General features: G+C 30.8%; 1 protein-coding gene across 1 annotated transcript in view; it reads right to left on the reverse strand.

The window, feature by feature from the left end:
- The window catches only part of LOC109842113 (MACPF domain-containing protein NSL1), a 13,894-nt gene extending 2,200 nt beyond the window's left edge, over window positions 1-11,694 (reverse strand). The window contains exons 1-7 of the mRNA XM_020411025.1: window positions 11,686-11,694; window positions 11,360-11,575; window positions 10,470-10,708; window positions 9,713-9,917; window positions 8,624-8,704; window positions 8,355-8,543; window positions 6,328-6,492 (exon numbers count right to left, since the gene is read on the reverse strand). Of these exons, the coding sequence (XP_020266614.1) occupies window positions 6,328-6,492; window positions 8,355-8,543; window positions 8,624-8,704; window positions 9,713-9,917; window positions 10,470-10,708; window positions 11,360-11,575; window positions 11,686-11,694 (1,104 nt within the window). The remainder of the gene's footprint in view (window positions 1-6,327; window positions 6,493-8,354; window positions 8,544-8,623; window positions 8,705-9,712; window positions 9,918-10,469; window positions 10,709-11,359; window positions 11,576-11,685) is intronic.

Genomic DNA, 21,089 nt, shown 5'->3' on the forward strand with positions numbered 1-21,089 from the left:
CGCTGTAGCAATTGCCACTAGATCCACTTGCTACCTATGAGAGTAGGAGAAAGAAGTTGGAATAGTAGTAATTTGAAGTTTTCTCGGGTTAAAGGATCAAGTGAGGATGGGTACGTTTGAATATATCTCCCGATCGAGTGAGCTTTGTTTTTTTTTTTTTTGTCTGTATTTCTTTATTTCTTCTTTGATTAGTTTGTGAAGAAGTTGAATATTGATATTTTTAAGTTTTCTTGGATTAAAATTTGAATATTTTGAGTTTTTTTTTTTTTACTTTGATGGGTGTGTTTGCATATATCTCCCGATCAAGTGAGTTCTTCTCCTTTTTTTTCTTCGTCTGAATTTCTTTATTTCTTCCACTGGGTTTATTTTGATAAGTTTGCATTGTTTTGATATAGATATTTGTTTAGGTCGAGGAAGTTGGTATATTGATATTATTAAGTTTTCTTGGGTTAAAGTTTGAATATTTTGGATTCTTTTATGGGTATGTTTGAATATATCTCCTGTCGAGTGAGTTTTAGCACTTTTTTTCCCTCTGTTGAGATTTATTTGATTAGCTTGTACTGTTTTGATGTAGATATTCGTTTAGATTGAAGAAGTTTGGAATATTAATATTTTTAAGTTTTATCAGGTTAAAGTTTGAATATTTTGAAATTTTTACTTTGATAGGTATGTTTAATTTTCATATTAATGCTTTATTTGATTATTTTCTCGGGTCTTTGGCATATTTGCTTTTGTGATGTTGATTGTTTTCTATGTATAGATGTGATTTTAAGTTCCGCGGTGCTCAAACATTTAGAAGAAAACCTAACTGTGGAAGGAAGAAATCATAAAGTCTTTATCCTGCTTAAAGATTTGTTGGTTTTAGGATTCCCTCTCTCTAATAGTTGGATGGTCCAAATTAGTACTACAGTCCAAGAACATTAATGGCTTGCTGGCCTATGAATATGCAGTGAATTTTTAAGAAAAGTTTTCTTAGTAAAACGGGCTAGCACTGCGCTCCTCCATGATAATTCTTCACACCCCTCAATATTCTCAAGAAGTGACAACCATCTAACATGCACCAAATTCTTGCTTGAATCCAAAAATTGAATAGTGTCGATCATATTCATTATGTACGATGTAATTTATCTCATCTAAATTTATTTATTGTTATTCTATTTGAAACAAGGCTTATTATTTAGTATTAATGCACTCTATATGTAGCTTAAAATGGTCATTAGACTTTATAAATATGATCATGGTGAGCATTGATAAATTTTAGCCTATGATTAGTGTTGGAAGTTGAAATATGAGGTTAATGTTGTCGTTTGAGTTAGAAACTGGGAAGCAAAAATGAGTATCAAAGATAATTTTGTTGATATCATTGGAGATGGAAATTTTACGAGTATTGATCAAATATCAAGAAAAAAGTAAAGTTGAAGAGAAGAATATTAATATTGGAAAAACATGTCAAGGGTCATGGTTGCAAACAATGTGAGAGACCAAAGTGATAATTTCTTATGTAAGTTTATAATTATTGTTACATTAGAAGTCGACTTCATGAATGATTTAAAACCATGACATATCTGAGATGAGGTTCACACTCTCGTACTGCAGTCTATCATGAATATTTCATCGACCTTTAATATTTGCGAACTTGTTTGCTTGAGAATAACTACGTAGAATGTTTATTTGTAGCTTGGTAAAAAAATTTGAAAATCTTAATCAAATGGACTTTATCTGAATTAACAAAATTAAATCTTAAACAACTTGGTTGAAAATCTTGAAGCTCTAAATGAACTGGACTTTAATTGAAATTTTATTTTAACAAAATTACAATTCAATTTCATTTATGAATATTATTAGCTCGACTTTTACTAATCTAAGTGAGTTTCTGATCTTATTTTTTTCTAGGATGGCAACTTCACTAGAAAGAGACAAGTCATTAAACCGTCACTTTTATTTTCCGCCATTCACATTGCTTTTGATACCTACATTATTTGGAATTTTATTACCTTGATTTTAATAAATTTATTTTTCTAATTTGGTATCAGTTAAGAGAATTTATTCTAAATAAACCCATGATAATTTCTATTTTTCCTCTTTTTTGCATCTCATCCATAATTGGAAAGTTGCTTCTATTCATAGTGTTTTTTATTCCTTAGCAGACTTACTAAATAACTTCTCCCATTTATTCAATTTATTTATGAATTATTTTTATTCTACATATTTTTTGTTTGTATTCCATATTTACTTGCCCTAAAAAATTTCTTCTTTTTTTTATTTTTTTGAAGGTCTAGAGTCAATGTAAAATGCTCGGGGTTTCCTATATATATTCTTCCTCTTCTTCTTAACAAGATACTTAAAGCAAAATTTTAGTATTTTGTTGGAAATTATATGTTAAATTGTTCAAACTTTCAATAACGTATTATTAAATTTTCTTAAATTTGATTATAAGTAATCATCTAGAGCTTATCAAATGAGACTTCATAAAAAAGGATTCAGTTTAGCTAAAATTTGTATCTAATATTATAAAATTGTTTTAAAATCTCTATGGTAAATATTACTCATGACCCTTTTTATATGCACTTTCTTTTGCCTTGGCACTAATGTGTGTTTGATCGGTAAGAGTATTGCTACAAGGAATTTATTTCTCTCGAAGTTTGAAAACTTCCCTAAAGAAGTCAAAAGCATTTATACCTTATGTTTTTTAGGGGCATTTCGCTTTTCATGGATAATGGGTTGTCGATTAGCATAAAAAGTGTGATGTAAGAGTTTGTGTTGGTTTTTGGTTAGAAATGTTTTACCCATAATAAAGTCATATTAGTTTTTTGTAGTAGTAATAAGTAAGATCTTGATATATAATTTTATTATTTGTATCATGTTTTTTATTTATGAAACCTTGCCTTGGGAAAATTTTAACGTGGGGATCAGCTATTCTCCTTTGCTGGTTTCACTTGAATTTTGTCAAGTATGATTAAATATGGATTTCCTATCGCATTGTGTATTTATTTTATGGCATGTCATGTGAAAAAACTACAAGTTGGAATTTTTTAATATGTCTCTAAGATCAAAGTTCTAATATTTATAATAAAATAACTAAAGCCAATGCAACAGAAATGTTGATACTAGTCTAGAAAATGTTAAATCTATGGATATGACTAGAAAGAATGTATGCTACCATCATTAAGTAAAGGTGTAAGAAAATTAATCTTATTTAGTGCAATATATAGTATAGTAAACATGAACTATGTCACAAACAAGTTAATGTGCATATACCCAAAATAAACAATCAAAATATATTGACCACGTGCAATGCACGTGCATCTCACCTAGTATACCAACTGAAAGGTTACTAGCAACTAACCATTTGGTAGCGTCGTAGCCAGTAGCCCAAGAAATGAGACATTTAAGAGTTCTAAGTAAAGTTTGAGAAACTTTACTACTCATTTACCATGAAGCCTTGTTAGTCATCATGAATACAAGCAAAATTGACCCGCGCAATGCCGCGGTATCCTTGCGAAAAAACCAAACAATAACAATTTAAATATTTGGTTTAACAATATACTATACACGTGACCACCCTAACAAAAATATAGCAACTTAAAACAAAATATATCAACTTAAAACAAAAGATATCAACTTACATTGGTATCAAATAGCTAATATACAAAGCTGTTTTAAAAAAATTCTTTCAAGTATGTTGGATCTAAGGTGGTTTTACAAAGTGGTTGGGTCTAAAAGTAAATAGTGGTAAAACTTTTGATTTATAGGTAAAAACTCTTACGGGAGAGTGAGCGGGTTTCTAAATAAAAGGGGGATGGGGGATAAAACTTTAGATTTATAGGAGAAAAAACATCTACAGTCGGCGATGTCACCACATTAGCGTGAGAAAAGCCAAAGATATAATGGTTAAAATATTAGTTACATCGTACATCTAATCACTTCTAAAAAATTAGCAAGTTGTTGAAAATATAGCATCTTTCACTATATACTAAACTGGTGAATAAAAAATAAATTTAAAATTAATCCCATGAAGTATTATGGTGTGATAGTGATTTTCAAAGTGGGTGGACCTAAAAACAGATGTGGGAAAAAACCTTTGATTTAGTAGACAAAAAACCTTTTAGTAAATGAATGGGTTTATAAGTAAATTGAGTGAAAGTTTGGGCGGATTATTTTAGCTCTAAAGTGATTTAGTAGGTGAGTAACTTTAAAAATAAATGGGGACAACTTTGGGTTTATAGATAAAAACCTTTTTTAGGCTTCTCGGTATTAATTCCTTAAATTTCCTTAAATCTTTCATATTTTGAATTTAGTCCTTCAAATCAATAAAATTTCTAAATCTATCTTAGAATTAGTTCCTCAAATTATTGAATTGCTATTAACTTCCCTAATTCTCATAATTTTTTCAAATTAATCTCTTTTGTTCCTGCTTCGTTGATTAGAGGGACTAATTTCAAAATTACTTAAGAATTAAGCGACCTAATGACAACTTTAATGATTTGAAGGACCAATTTCTAAATAACATACGAATTGTTGGACCTAATCGCAATTTCAACAATTTGAGAGATTAATTTCAAAATATGAAAGATTTAAGGGGCTAGTATAGAAAAAAAAACTCTTTAAGTGGCAAGTTTTAAATGATCAAAGTAAAATTGTGGGTTCATATGTAAAAGAATAAAAAATACCTAATAGCAATTTCAATGATTTAAGGAATAATTTCAAAATATAAAAAATTTAAGGGACTAACATAGACAGAAAACTTTTTTAAATGGGTAGTTTTTAAAATAAAGGTGATAAACTTTTGGATTTATGTAAAAACAAATACATCTGTGCGAAATATCAGTGCCAAGGATCGAACCTGAGACCATTTACTTCCAAATAACTTAAGAATTAAGGGACCTAATGATAATTTTAATGATTTAAGGGACCGGTTTCTAGATAACTTAAGAATTGATGGACCTGATAGCAATTTCAATGATTTTAGAGATTAATTTCAAAATATGAAAGATTTAAGGGGTTAATATAGAAAGCAAAAACTTTTTAAGTGAATGGGTTTTAAATGGACACAAGTAAAATTGTGGGTTTATATGTAAAAGAACAAAAATTAGCTAATAGCAGTTTCAATGATTTGATAAGGGAATAAAACAGAACGAGAACTTTTTTAAGTGGTGGGTTTCAAAAGAAAGGGAGTAAAACTTTTGGATTTATATGTAAAAATACATATATTTGTGTAAAACATCAGCGGCGTGTGTCGAACCCGGGACCGTTTCCTTTGAAAGGAAAAGTCTTACCAATTAAGATAAAAACTATTCCTTCTCTAAGTTCACATAGTTTATAATTATATATAGGGTTTTTACATGAAAACCACCTTAATTTTTGTCCAAATTGATACTTACCATCTTTACTTTTTTATATCGAAACCACCTACATTACTACCATACTTGTCACACATTACTACCATGCTTGTCATGTCACACTTTTTGATACTTTCTGTTTCAGAAAAACCCTGAACTTCCTATTATACCCTTAACCCAAGAGGGGGAAGGAGAGGAAGGCACAGAGGAGGTTAGCGGAGATGGGGTCGGTGGCGCGAGAGAAGGGGAGGAAGTTGGCTGTGAGGGTGAAGAGGGAGGAAAAGGGGAGGAAGGAGGAGAAGAGGAAGGAGGTGAGGGAGGTGAGGATAGAGGAGGGGAGAAGTGGAGGGAGGTTGGGGAGGTGAGGAAGGGAGAATTCCATGGTTAGGGTCTGGAGAAACCCTAGAGGTAGAGGAGATGGTGCTGAACGGGACTGGTTGGGAATTAGTTTAGAGTTAGGGTTAGCAGAGGGAGAGGACGAGGAGGGAGAGAGGGGAGGGGAGGGAGGAGGTGAAGAGAGGAGAAGTTAGGGGTAAAACGGGCTGCTTAGGCCTTTTTTCAGCTGAATAGTGCAAAAAGTACGACATTGCAAACAAATTAGCAAACTGGTGGTTTCGATCAAACAAAAAAAAGTAAAGGTGGTAAGTATCAATTTGAACAAAAACGGTGATTTTCATGTAGAACCCTTATTAGTAAAGCTATTGGGTTTTGTATGTAGAATGAACAATACAAACACCTCTAGCTTTAGTATATAGATATAACTGATTCACCTCAGCTCCCAGTGCGTAAATAGTCTACATATAGTATAGCATTAACAGGGTTTTGCAGCACCAGAAAATCTTCCTATGTAGCACAAAAATTAATCATAAATATATCATTGTAACATTTATGGCACTTCTTCCCGTGTCACAGTAGTTTGTCTCACCAAGTCAGAAAAGCAAACGAATCACTATGAGAGAAATGAAGGCATCAAGCATGTGGCTGCTACCTGGACAGTGTTAACATGAAGTTTGGGCCCCATGAGAGTAAACTGAAGTGATGGAAGTTTTTGGCGCTTCCTACTCTGCGGACCAAGAGGGATCTCACCAAATACTGGGGCCCATTGACGAGGCAACTGGTACTCCAGAAAATGACGAAGTTCCTCGATCGGCGGCTTATCTGAATTATCAGTTGATTGAAGATAAAAGTCAGCATTATTCCCCAAATGACAGGCAAAATAGCTATTTTCAAAATTATGATTTAATCTAATATAATCTAAGGATATTTAATACAGATTAATAGATATAGAAAGAATTATGTAGTTCTCGTGTCTATTTATAAATGTCTTATGCTGGTGATCAGGAACCAGTGACTGGTGGATCTGCAGCCAAGGCACTTGCAATTTCCAAATTATATGCAAGGAGATGCACACTCTAGATTGAGTTTGTTTCAAGTTGTTTGCACTGGCAAGCTTTACAACGAGGATAAATCACATAATTTGTTGTACATAACTTTGTAGAGGCTATTGTACTGACTATTGACTCAGCTGCCACAATCATTGAAATGAGATGGAGAATTTTTATTTGTAGAATCTCTTATCCTACAATTCCATTTGGCCGATTCCCTATAGAAAATATTTCACCTTTCCTGTGATACCCCAAGATTTAGTCCAATATCGGAAATTGACTGAGTGATTGAATGGTTGAAATGATGGATCTTAAGAGACAAGTGTAACATTGACTATTCAATTTTGACAGTGGATTGAGTCAAATCATGCGTCCCACTCCATAGGTTACACAAGTTTCATTGCACCAACGCGCTCGCGGGCCCGGGGTGTGACATTTCCGCTAAATTTTCAGCCAGGATTGTGGCATTAAGCTATGAAAGGTTGATGGCAAAGTTACAGCAGAAAACTAGATATGTAGTTTACTAATTCAGAAACCTTCTCAAGTTAAAAGTCAAGCTCCATCACTGAACTATTTTTACAGGAGAATGATATACATTTTTGTACATCTGAACTGTGTTGAGTTAATTGTCTAGTGACAATGCCCAGAAAGACAAAAAAAGCATTCACTAACTACAGGGTTCTGAAGTGGAAGACATTATGGTCCCATTTGGCAAAGGGTTAAGGAAGAGGGATTAATGGGAATGATTAACGTAGTTAGCCCATTTGATAACCCAAATAACTAAATTATTAACCCGTAAAATAAGTTTTATTTTAGCCATTGTGACCATTTTTAGTGTTTGGGAATAACGAGGATTTTGACTATATTCTTTATAAATAGAAATTAATCTTTCTAAATAGGAATATTAGTAAATCCCTTATTTTGAGGTGTTTAACTTATTTTAATCCCTCTAGAGAGGTTAGCTCAACCCTACTGCATCTTTTACGTTTGGCAATTTGTAGAAGGTTGACTCACTTTAACCATTGTATGTATTTTTTGTTTTTGGCGGGTTAAAAAGGGGTTCAGTCTCCTTAACTCCTCACTTAACCCTATGTCAAATGACACCTATGAGGTCTTATCGACAATTGCAAGAACATAATATAAACAACATAGCATACAGAGTGAGCATCCAATGAAAGCATGCTCAGCAAACAAAACAGAAGGAAAAGTATGAAACTTAATTCCTTATATTTAAGGCCACGGTTGCATACAAAAGTGCCTACCATCACTACAAAATGGGGCCTGATATTATGAAAGGAGTACTTGCAATGTAAAAAAATTCTCATTCAGATAGTTATGAAGTATTTTTACTAATAAATACCCTTTAATTAAATATACAGTTACCTTTGAAAACCTTAAAGCCTAGAAATTTATAAGCTTGTTCAAAGTTAGGGTTTGGGGTTTAATAGATGAAAGGATCTTGTCGTGTTCGGCTCTAAGCAGTTTGGCCAGTTAAGAAAAACAATAGGAGGGCACTCGGATAACTCGGATAACTAAGTGGTAACTAGAGGAGATACCAGTAGTATAAATATGGGGAAATAACACATCTAACGCTGTTACATCCTAGAAATAATACAACATTCTCCACTGCTTTATGTCGAAGGTACAAATTCACTGCATGACTTAAGAAACCACTACCACGGACACCAGCCAATAGAGAGGTAATTGGCACAAATGACATTGATATCACATTCGGAGCCTGTGAAATAGTTGAGAGCCATTGGTTATGGCTCTGATTAGTATTAACACCTCCTCTTCTTATCTGAATGGAGACTATATCCTGCAGAAGAACACAGATATCAACTTTGAGGTTAAATCTTTATAATCCGCACATTTATATGCATCAGGGAAGAGGCTTACCTCCTTCAACTGAGTTACAAGGGATGAACTCATAGAGTTCAAGACTGCTACATTTATTTGCTGGTTAGCCAATTTTATGTCCTGAAATGTACAAGAAAGTTAAACTGGTTAAGCAGTATTGTTTAATACTGATGCTAGCGTTGCTTTTCTACTACTGTAATCCACATTAACTAGTGGAAAGCAATTTTCTTTTTCATGAGGCAACTACTTTCAGGATGTAAAAACCATATTGATCTTAAGTAACCGATACAGATTGTTTCGAGTTCCAACATGTGATCTGCATTCAACTGACAATATATTGCCACGAGTTGTACAAAAACAACATTTTGTGGAAGCAGTTTATACATTTATGAATCTACCAAGCATTATCATGTTCATTTGTCTCTGTGTTCGCAGAAATATGGGTTGGCCATGCAGGGATATTAGAAAAAATGACCAATGCAGACAGCTAATAGGACTCCCAGATGGGAAGCCATTCTTTTCAGCAGAAGCCACGAGTGTAAATATGTAATTCCTCTCCTTTTTACAATTAATTGGTGGATACTTGGAGTTAGACTATCTTTGTATTTCAGATTTGAGTATAAGCAATACAGCGCCAAGAATCTTCAAACAGGATAAGTCATTGTCATCGTTTATAACAGAAAGTGCTGCAAGTGCTAGTTAAACTACAGACTTTAAGGGAATAAAAAAACCGAGCAGTATAACCATCACATTCTGACTAGGTTTGAGTAAAGATTAAGAGGCAATAAAAAACTAATTGGTATAACATCACGCGAATCAAGACAACTAACTACTATCAGGGACATGCATAGACTCCCTCCACTAACATGATCGCAAGAACTTTTAATTCAGCACATTTTACTAGACAACTTTCATCTACTAAAAGATAGATAAACTCAACGCATTAAAAAGTAAAACTTTAGAAAGTAGAGATTTTAGAGTAAATTGGAGAATAAAAGTGGTTAAATATAGAACTATGGAGCAGACTTTACATGCTAGCAAGCTGTCAACGTAATGATAGAACTTTAAGGAAATTACCTTTAACATCATATTTAGAAGTTAGAGGAACACATAAATTGTGCAACTTACCTTCAGCCTTTTTGATAATTCAGTGTCTCCCAGAAGAGAGTTTGCATTTAAATCTTCAGAAAATTTTCCGTCTGCTAAATTTTTTAAGAGATTTTGCACTTCAGTTTGCTGAAGAGCGGAGTCCTGCAGCTGCTTAATAGATACTACATCTTTACCACCCATCTTAACCCCAACAATTACGTGGGTACCATACTTATCAATAAATCTGGAAATTGAACATAAAAGACTTTTAGGCTTGGCTCATCATAACTACATGTTAGAATGACATGAAAATATTAGAAGCGATCTCATTTTTCAGATTGCTAAGCACTATGATTTACACATCCTATTTGTGTTCTGCAGATTCATTTCAGTATACATGGCACTTGCATGAAAATGGACGCAACAAATATCGTTGTCCCACAGTTTGTTTCCAACTATATACAGCTGATTTCACTTTATGTCTTGAGGCAACTTTATGGGTGTAACATCTACTGAAATCTGAGTACAAGGTGAACAAATATTCTTCCTCTAGTAGAACTGCTAGATCCTTTTCCTCTAAATTTCTAAAAGGCTAACAGACCAGTTTTGAATACTACTCCAGTTCATACATATCCTCCGTAGAAAAAGTAGTGCAACTTAAAAGGTAATCGCGCTGCATGGAAATTAGTAACATAACCTTAAAGTTGAAACACATAATCAAGAACATTGTATATTGCAAGATTAAGCTTTTTGAAAGAATAAGATACAGAAAATAGGGCTGAACGAAATAACTTACTCTGCCAGTGCAGCAGGGTCCCATGAAGATGGAACGTCTTGCTTTACATTGTCAAGCAACACAATGTGTGCTCTTGCAAGTTCAATGCTATACAGTGTTATGAACCAACCATCAAAGGCAAGACTTTTTGTTGCAGATAAGTCCTTCTGCCAGCAACCACGGAAAGCAAACGTGGCATTGAAAAGACCAGAGGGAATTTTACCAGACAAAGAGAGATCCTGATTAAACTGCTCCGCCATCTGGAATCAAAAAACAGAGTCAAATAGAATACATTTAGAATTCTTGTCCAGCATGTTTCCAGACTGAATGCATAATCCTTTTTTTTATTCAAAACAAATTGCGGGAAGGAATGTATAGACGTCCAAAAGACTAAAAAAGGCTGATATCCAGGGATGTCTAGGTATTTATATTAACCAACTTGATTATTATTGAGCTTATATAATTATATTTAATAAAAACCATCCATTAACTTAAATGAAATCTTCCAAACCCTGTCTTAGATAGTTCAATATAAAATTCTCATTCCTCACAGTTAACTGCCTTTATATAAATCCCTCCATTCTGGCTGTCTCTTTTAACCAATGGTTACCATTCCCTCAAGAATTTCTACTTTATTAAAACAATTGCACGAAGCAAGCCCTTTCAGCGCTGAGAACCAAAACATCAAAGTAGTACCGCAATCCCATCAAGATTTGAGCTTTACTCAATCTACTGCAAAGTTCTTGCACACTAGAACAAATCATCATGGATTAAAAAAAGAAAGGATCATGCACATGCACACAATCAGTAAGCTCACTCTACAATCAATAAGCTCTCCTCCAAAACGATAATAATAATCATAATAATAATTTACTACCCCCGAAACTTCTCATTAAAATAAATCAAAGCACCTGGTGGAAAGAGAGAACATCCGATCTAAATCGCGTCCTCTCCCCTTTGTCACACCGAATCAATTTCGGCACATCACGAACAACGACACCCCCAGGCAACACGAGATCGTGCCCTAGGGTTTCATCAAGCTCGATCAATCGCGATCCCGAAGGGCTCGTCTTGCAGGAACCGAGCCTAAGATCGCCCGTGAGATCGAACCCACATCCCAGCCTCCGCTGTCATCAAGCCCGCCGGCCCCATCGAGGAAATCTAGGGTTTCTAGGGTTTGAGAGTATCCCGGGGTTTTATAAGAAGGAGGTCGTTGGCTCATCTGCGTGTCGCTTACGCTCTTCATTTCCTGCTGTCTGATTCCTCGTCAGCGAGAGCAGCTGCTTACCATTTTCTTCGGAAAGATACCTGTAACCTGAAAGCAACAGAAACGGTCCGTACGTTATACGCGTTCGGCTTGTTTGGGTCTCACTGTTATGGATCCGGTAAGGAAGCCTTCAGTTGCATTACCATGGTGGTTTTCTTATTGTCCTTTTATAAAAAAAAAATACTGTAGTAATATTATATTTTGGGGAAATTGTGTCAATGTCTCAAAAGTAAAACTTTTCATGTGTTTCAGCCCTTTTAACTTTGTCTCGTGTGGTTCAGCCCTTAAATTCGAAGTCTATGTTCTAGACTCTTTTAGCAATTATTATCTGCCAACTAAGCATAAACAGAAAATAAAAAGTAAAAAAAACCCCAAAATGTCATTATCTCCTTTATTCTTTCACGTTAAGTCTTAAATCAAATTGAATTAGACTTAACATGAACCGAATTAGACTTAAAACATGAATCGAACTAGACTTAACATGAATCGAATTAAATTAGACTTAACATGAACCGAATTAAATTAGACTTAACATGAAATAGACTTCCATGTTAAGTCTAATTCGGTTCATGTTAAGTCTAATTTTATTCCTTTTAAGTCTAATTTAAATCATGTTATGTCTAATTCAATTTGTTTCAAGTCTAATTTAATTCATGTTAAGTCTAATTCAACTTGTTTTAAGTCTAATTTCATGTTAAGTCCAAATTAATTCATATTAAGTCTAATCTAATTCTTTTTAAGTCTAATTTAAATCATGTTATGTCTAATTCAACTTGTTTTAAATCTAATTTAATTGGATTTAACATAAAATTAGACTTAAAATAAATTAAATTAGACTTAACATGAACCGAATAAATCCAATATAATTCCTTTTAAGTCTACTTTTAATCCAATTTAGTGTTAAGTCCAATTTAGTTCATGTTAAGTCCAGTTTAGTTCATATTAAGTCCAGTTTGATAAGTATTAAATCCAGTTTGTTTCGTGTTATGTCCAGTTTAAATTATTTTAAGTCTAATTTAAATTGTTTTAAGTCTAATTTAAATCTTGTTAAGTCTAATTTAAACCATTTTAAGTATAATTTAATTCATGTTGAGTCTAATTCAACTTGTTTTAAGTCTAATTTTATGTTAAGCCCAATTTAATTCATATTAAGTCTAATTTAATTCCTTTTAAATTGAATTTAAATCATGTTATGTCTAATTCAACTTATTTTAAGTCTACTTTCATGTTAAGACCAATTTGATTGTTGTTAAATTTAATTTAATTCTTTTAAGTCTAATTTCATGTTAAGTCCAACTTGATTCGTATTAAGTCTAAATTCAATTCATGTTAAGTCTAAATTCAATTCATGTTAAGTCTAATAACGGTTCATGTTAGGTCTAATTTCATATTAAGTCTAACTTAATTCGTGTTAAATCTAATTTCCGTTCATGTTAAGTCTAAATTCAGTTCATGTTAAGTCTAGTCTAATAACAATTCATGTTAAGTCTAATTTCATGTTAAGTCCAACTTGATTCGTGCTAAGTCTAAATTCAGTTCATATTAAGTCTAATAACAGTTCATGTTAGGTCTAATTTCATGTTAAGTCCAATTTGATTCGTGTTAAGTCCAATTTCAGTTCATGTTAAGTCTAAATTCAGTTCATGTTAAGTCTAATATCAGTTCATGTTAAGTCTAATTTCATGTTAAGTCCAACTTAATTCGTGTTAAGTCTAATTTTAGTTCATGTTAAGTCTAAATTCAGTTCATGTTAAGTCTAATATCAGTTCATGTTAAGTCTAATTTCATATTAAGTCCGTTAAGTCTAAATTCAGTTCATGTTAAGTCTAATATCAGTTCATGTTAAGTCTAATTTCATATTAAGTCCAACTTGATTCGTGTTAAGTCTAATTTCAATTTATGTTAAGTCTAATAACAGTTCATGTTAGATCTAATTTCATATTAAGTCAAACTTGATTCCTGTTAAGTCTAAATTCAGTTCATGTTAAGTCTAATATCAGTTCATGTTAAGTCTAATTTCATATTAAGTCCAACTTGATTCGTGTTAAGTCTAATTTCAGTTCATGTTAGGTCTAATTTCAGTTCATGTTAAGTCTAATTTCAATTCATGTTAAGTCTAAATTCAGTTCACGTTAAGTCTAATATCAGTTCATGTTAAGTCTAATTTCATATTAAGTCCAACTTGGTTCGTGTTAAGTCTAGTTTCAGTTCATGTTAGGTCTAATTTCAGTTCGTGTTAAGTCTAATTTCAATTCATGTTAAGTCTAAATTCAGTTCATGTTAAGTCTAATAATAGTTCATGTTAAGTCTAATTTTATGTTAAGTCTAACTTGATTTGTGTTACGTCTAAATTCAGTTCATGTTAGGTTTAATTTCATGTTAAGCCTTACTTGAGTCTTGATTCGTGTTAAATCTAATTTCAGTTCATGTTAAGTCTAATAACATTTCATATTAAGTCTAATTTCATGTTAAGTCCAACTTAATTCGTGTTAAGTATAAATTCAGTTCATGTTAGGTCTAATTGCATGTTAAGTCCAACTTGATTCGTGTTAAGTCCAATTTTAGTTTATGTTAAGTCTAAATTCAGTTCGTGTTAAGTCTAATATCAGTTCATGTTAAGTCTAATTTCATGTTAAGTCTAACTTGATTCGTGTTAAGTCTAATTTTAGTTCATGTTAAGCCTAAATTCAGTTCATGTTAAGTCCAACTTGATTCGTGTTAAGTCTAAATTCAATTTATGTTAAGTCTAATAACAGTTCATGTTAGATCTAATTTCATATTAAGTCAAACTTGATTCCTGTTAAGTCTAAATTCAGTTCATGTTAAGTCTAATTTCATATTAAGTCCAACTTGATTTGTGTTAAGTCTAAATTCAATTCATGTTAAGTCTAATAACATTTCATGTTAGGTCTAATTTCATATTAAGTCCAACTTGATTCGTGTTAAGTCTAAATTCAGTTCATGTTAAGTCTAAATTCAGTTTATGTTAGGTCTAATTTCAATCATGTTAAATTCCTTTTAAGTCTAATTTAAATCATGTTAAGTCTAATTCAATTTTTTTAAGTCTAATTTCATATTACGTCTAATTAAATTAGACATAAAATAAGTTAAACTAGACATAACATGATTTAAATTAGACTTAAAAGGAATTAAATTAGACTTAATATGAATTATATTGGACTTAACATGAAATTAGACTTAAAACAAGTTGAATTAGACTTAACATGAATTAAATTAGACTTGAAACAAGTTAAATTAGGTATAACATGATTTAAATTAGACTTAAAATAATTTAAATTACACTTAACATGAATCGAATTAGACTTTCATGTTAAGTCTAATTCAACTTGCTTTTAGACTTAACATGAAAGAATAGAGGAGATAAGAGCATTTTGGGGGTTTTTACTTTTTATTCTCTGTCTATGCTTAGTTGGCAGATAATAATTACTAAAAGATGGGTACAGAACATAAATATCTAATTTAAGGGCTGAACCACATGGGAAAAGGTCAAAGGGGTTGTAGCACATGAAGATTTTATTTTTTGGGCCTTGACGCAAATTTTCCTTATATTTTCTTTTAAAATATTTTCAAAACATCACATTAAGAGTTTTTAGTCAATACTAGTTTAATCCATTACAACATTAGTATTAAATATATTATTAATATATTATATATTACTTATAATAAAATATATTATAAATAAATGTTATAATATTTAGTTCACATTAAGGAAAATTGCTTCTAACCCTCAAAATAACAAAAACTATTATCCCTCATAAGACTATTTCAAAGCTCCCAAAGCCCTCAAGACCAAAGTTCCATTTCCTTTAGCCCCCAAAAGTTGAAAGTGACCCCCTCATGTGTACTTTCAAACATGTGAAGATCAAAATACTCTCACTCACTCTCTCTAGCAACCGACCTACGGATGGGAGATCCGATCATAGAAGAAGCATCATTGTAGGTATTAATGGTGATTAGAAAAGGATTTTAGAGGGAAAACACCCATTTCCCTCCAAATTCTAACCATCTTCTACCTCCCCACCCCCACCCCCCACACAATAAATCCTCTTTGCTTATCCCAACTACTCACTCCCAGACATTTAATTCTCCTCTGTAAATCCTCATTGATTCTTCAACTACTTTTCTTTAAAATGACGGATAGATCCCTCCTTTGTATGGTTACAAACACAAAAAACAACAAAGAGGGTGAGGGTGTTTTCGTAATTATCAATGAGTCTACGGAAATCATTAGCTTGAAGTATCAAATGTCCCAAAGACTTAAACTACTATTGCAATCTCTTTCGCTAAAATTCATATTCGAAAGGGAAAGAAGTTCAGTTTTGCAAATTGAAAATAATGACGATTTGAGCTTGATGTTCGAGTATTGTCGTCGTAATGGGTTTACAAACATAAACTTATATGCTACCTCCATTGGGGAATTTCTCAACTTCTCAGAATACCCAAACTTCTCCAAAAAATATGTAAGCATTTTAAAATTTTAATTTCCTTATGAGTTGGTTGTTAATGTTATGAGTTGGTTGTTAACGTTAGTAAATATTTATGAGTTTTTATTAGACTTATTAATTGGTTGTGGAGGTTATGAGTTGATTGTTAAGCTTATGAGTTGATTGTTAAGCTTATGAGTTGATTGTTAACCTTAGTAGATAGTTATGAGTTGATTGTTAAGGTTATGAGTTGGTTGTTAATCTTAGTAAATATTTATGAGTTTTTATTAGCACCATAAGTTGGTTGTTAAGGTTATGATTGGTTGTTAACATTGCGAGTTGTTTGTTAACCTTTTTAGATAGTTAATTTACATATTAAAGTGTTTTCTCGCTTTTACAGAACTATCCCGACAGAAAATTAGTGATGCACAGTTGCTACTCTCATCCAAACATGTAATTATGAGCATATTTCTAATGGCAATCCTACTGACGACTCGATCATGATAAAAGAAGACATGGTTAACAACCAAACTAACATCCCAGCTAAGTGGCACACAACCATACGTGCAAAATGACAGAAATTTGATAGTGCTGCTGAAGTTAGATTAGCACTTCAATAATACTTAATTGATAAAAGTTCGAGTATGATTTTTATCATAATGAACACATGCTTGAAAGTGGGAAGATCAAGACCAGGAGGGCCAAAATGAACGTAGTGTCTGAAGACACTATCTTCATAGGCAGCCCAATGCCTTTGGCCCATAAGTTACACTAAAGAATGCATGGAATCGTAGTAAGTAGTGAAGTTGGATGTTAGCCACAACTCTGATATAGCCTTTTATCTGCAAAGCAAAACAACAAGACATAATTAGTTTGTAAATAATCTGTAACCTTAACAACTATATTGTAAACTTGACAAATAAACTGTAACCTTAACAACAAATTCATAAGCTTCGCAACCACTCAATAACCTTAACAATAAAAGCATAAACTTAACAACTAACATGCCACAAGTTAACAGTAAACTTAATAACTAACATACACATATTAACAGTAACCTTAACAATTAACAACTACACGTTAATAGTAACATTAACAACTAACAACCACATGTTAACAGTAACATTCACAGCAGATCTGTAACCTTAACAACTAACTTTTAACATTGACAACTAATGAATATCATTGACAACTAAAAGGTAACATTCACAACACATACCATGCAACATCATAAACAACTAAATTATGCAGTAAACTCACTTCTTTTTTGTTGTCAAATGAATCTCTTCCAAATCGCTCCTCTTGGTTCCTCTCTTTAGACCAGGAGCGCTCTCAAGGCGTCGTCGGTGTTGCCCTCTAGATCCGTGCGTTGAACTGGGTTTGTGGGTTGAGCTGGACTTGTGGGAGGAGGATGACTGGCTGTGATGTCCTCTAAAACATATGCTATTGTTGTGCCAGCATCAGTCGCCTCTATGCTTGAACGTCTTCTTGTGATGATGAACTATGACGCGTCGTCATCTTCGATGGAATCTACATGGCGAATACTTTAAGAGCTGACCTATCTGTCATGATTCTGCTTAAGGGTGTACGATAGGTTGATTTATGTTGGATTCCATTCTGGGATGGGTTGATTTAGGGTTAGGGTTTCGAATTAGGGATAATTAGTTCGCTTGAACAAAAGAGAGAGGTGAGCACGCTCGATGAGAAGAGGGTTTGAGAAAGTGGAAGGCGATTAAATCAAAGGGCATTTTAGGATTTTTTTTTTAAAACCAGGTCACGTGGGAAAGAGGTTTGGAGGCTAAAGGAAATGTGGTTTTGATTTTGGGGGCTTTGGAAGCTTTGAAAAAGTTTTGTGGGGAGAATAGTTCTTATTATTTTAGGGGCTTGAAGAAATTTTCCTTTTACATTATTATAGTATTATAAATATTAAATATAATATAATATAACATTATATAACATGTTATAACATTATATTGTTCTTTAATGTACTATTTTTATATTATAATTATCACATATTATTTCAAATAATAATATATTTGAAAATAATATATTTAATTATTTTGATATATTAATTTGTTATTGTTATAGATTATATAATATTTTTATAAATATTACTTTATTATTAATATAATATTATATTATTATTAATATAATATACTATTATCTAATAAAGTTAATAATCATGTTTATTACTAGTATATTATTAATAAATAATACATTATAAATATTTAATATTATATATATTTAAAATATAAAATATTTATAAATTATTTTACATTATAGTATTTTAATATTTATAAATTTATTTATAAATTATTTTAATATTATATAATATTAAAATATAAATTATTTAACATTATAGTATTTTAATATTTTATAAATTATAAGTATTTTAATATTTACAAAATAATATTATAAAATTATTTTATAAAAATTTTAATATTTAATATTATTTCACATTATAGTATTTTAATATTATCTTATTGTAATATTTTTATAAATATTACTTTATTATTAATATAATATTTATATTATTATTAATATAATATTACTATTAATAATAATGTTAATATTATTGTTATTATAGTATATTATTAATAAATTAATACATTATAAAATTATTTATAAATATTATATAATTATACTTTAAATTAATGCTATTAATAATTACTAATATAAATAATTTATTATATTATGAAATATATTTTTACATTAACATTTGTTAGTAAAAATTATTTATTTAATTTTAATTACTTTACTTTATATATTATTATTTAACCTATTTAATATTTTATATACTATATTATATTTACTACACAATATATTATTATTATATTATTAAATATGTTACTATTATGTTATATTTTATAATTATTAATTTATTATAATTTATTTATTAAAAAGTTAATGATATTATTGTGACTATTGTATAGTATGTTATTATATTATTATTTATTATCTATAACTTGTTATTATTTTTTATTAGTTTATTTATATTTTATTGTTATTTATTATTATATAACACATTATCAACATATTAAATACTAGTATTTAATATGTTATTATATTATTACATGAGATATTTTAATTATTACGTTTTTATATTATTTAATAAATATACTAATATATTGGATTAACTGTATAGTATAGTATAATATAATATAATAATAATATCGATAATAACTATATATTAATTACATTTAATATATTGTGTTAGATATTATATTAACACATTCTCAAACTCAAAACCAAAACACCAAACCTAAAAGACCTAAATGTGTTTTGAAATAAGTGTTGTGTTTTTGGATTGAGGGTGATTTAGCTCAAAAAACACCAACGCATAGTGTTTTTTTAACAGAAACTCCACGGAAATAAGTAAAACACCATGGTACCCAAATGGAGCCTAAGTTTTTTTTTTGTGATCCCTTAAATCTTTCAACTCTTAAAATCAGTCCCTCAAACCGTGGAAAGTAGTATTTAGTCCCACAAAAGTCATTACTTTATTTCCAATTGCTAAGTCACATTGGGTTAACTATTAATATTAAGCACGCATTATAAATTACATCTCTAATCTTTATTAGTTGTTTCTCTCTCTAAAATCCCAAGAGGCTTAACGAGAGGGGTGTATAGAAGAAAGAGGTTTTAAACGGGTATGAAAGACCTGGAATTTAAATAGATTGGGTTCGGAGCAACTTAAATGGAGGGGTTATCCCTCAAAACTCATAATGAAAAAGTTAAAAGTTAAAGAGAGTATTCACCTGATAGCAATTCGTTGATGTGAAAGATTCAATGATTTGGCGGACTAATTTAAAAATCAGAAAGATGTAAGGGACCAATGTAAAACAGATGTCCTAAAAAATTGCACGGGTAACGAATATTTGGTGATAACGTGACCCGAACCGGGCCGTTAAATGGACGGCAACGGCAGTGGAGTTGGGCCTAACGAGGAAGACCAAAGACTTCTTTGGTCGTCCTTTGTGAATTGGTCCGTAATTGTCGCGTGAGTCGTATAAGTCCCTTTAAGTTACTAACAACTCCTAAGACGAGGGGTTTGGTGTAAAGTTGCACCTAACTCTGAAAGCGACGGATGACCAACGAACAAGGTCCTGCCTCCAAAAAGTATAAATTCTATAGTAGCATCTCTTTCATAAGAAATATTTTTATTTGCTAATTTATTAAGTACTTACCGGGTTATTGGTTGGTATAATTTTGAGGTACGTGGAATAACTTTTAGGACTTTACTTTATGGTGTTATTCATTAGGATAATAGAATTGAGATTTCACTTGAAGGTGTTATTTATTGTGATAATTATCCTTATTTTTCCCAAAATTATCTCACTTCAATACAAACTTTTTATCCAAACTTTCAAAAATTACCTTATTCTTAACTTTGGGACAATCTTGAGGAAAGTGAGATAATTTTGAAACACTAATTTATTGAATATCTAATATATGGTAATTGTATTATAATATATAATATATCTTAATTATATTATATTATAAAATTCTATTATAATATAAGATAATAAAATATTATATAATATTATCTGATATAACATTATTATATATCATTATTACATATTGGTTAATAAGGTTTCATATATTATCATATTAGTATTATATTATTATAACATTACTTTATATTATTTAATATATGTTTTATTTGTTAGAATAAAAATATTAATGTAGTATTTTTATAATATAAAATACTGTATTATAATATAGTGCTTATATATTTAATATAATAATGTATTAATTATATTATAATATAGCTTATTATATAATAATTACTATTTTCTATTATACTTTATTATATTAATTAATAGTCTTAAATATATTGTCAATATTGTGATAGTTATAATATTAAATAATATTTTATTACTATAATAAAAATTATAATAATATACTACATATTAAAGTATGATAATA

The sequence above is a fragment of the Asparagus officinalis genome, chromosome 5 (genome assembly GCF_001876935.1).
Source record: "Asparagus officinalis chromosome 5, Aspof.V1, whole genome shotgun sequence".
Taxonomy (NCBI): domain Eukaryota; kingdom Viridiplantae; phylum Streptophyta; class Magnoliopsida; order Asparagales; family Asparagaceae; genus Asparagus; species Asparagus officinalis.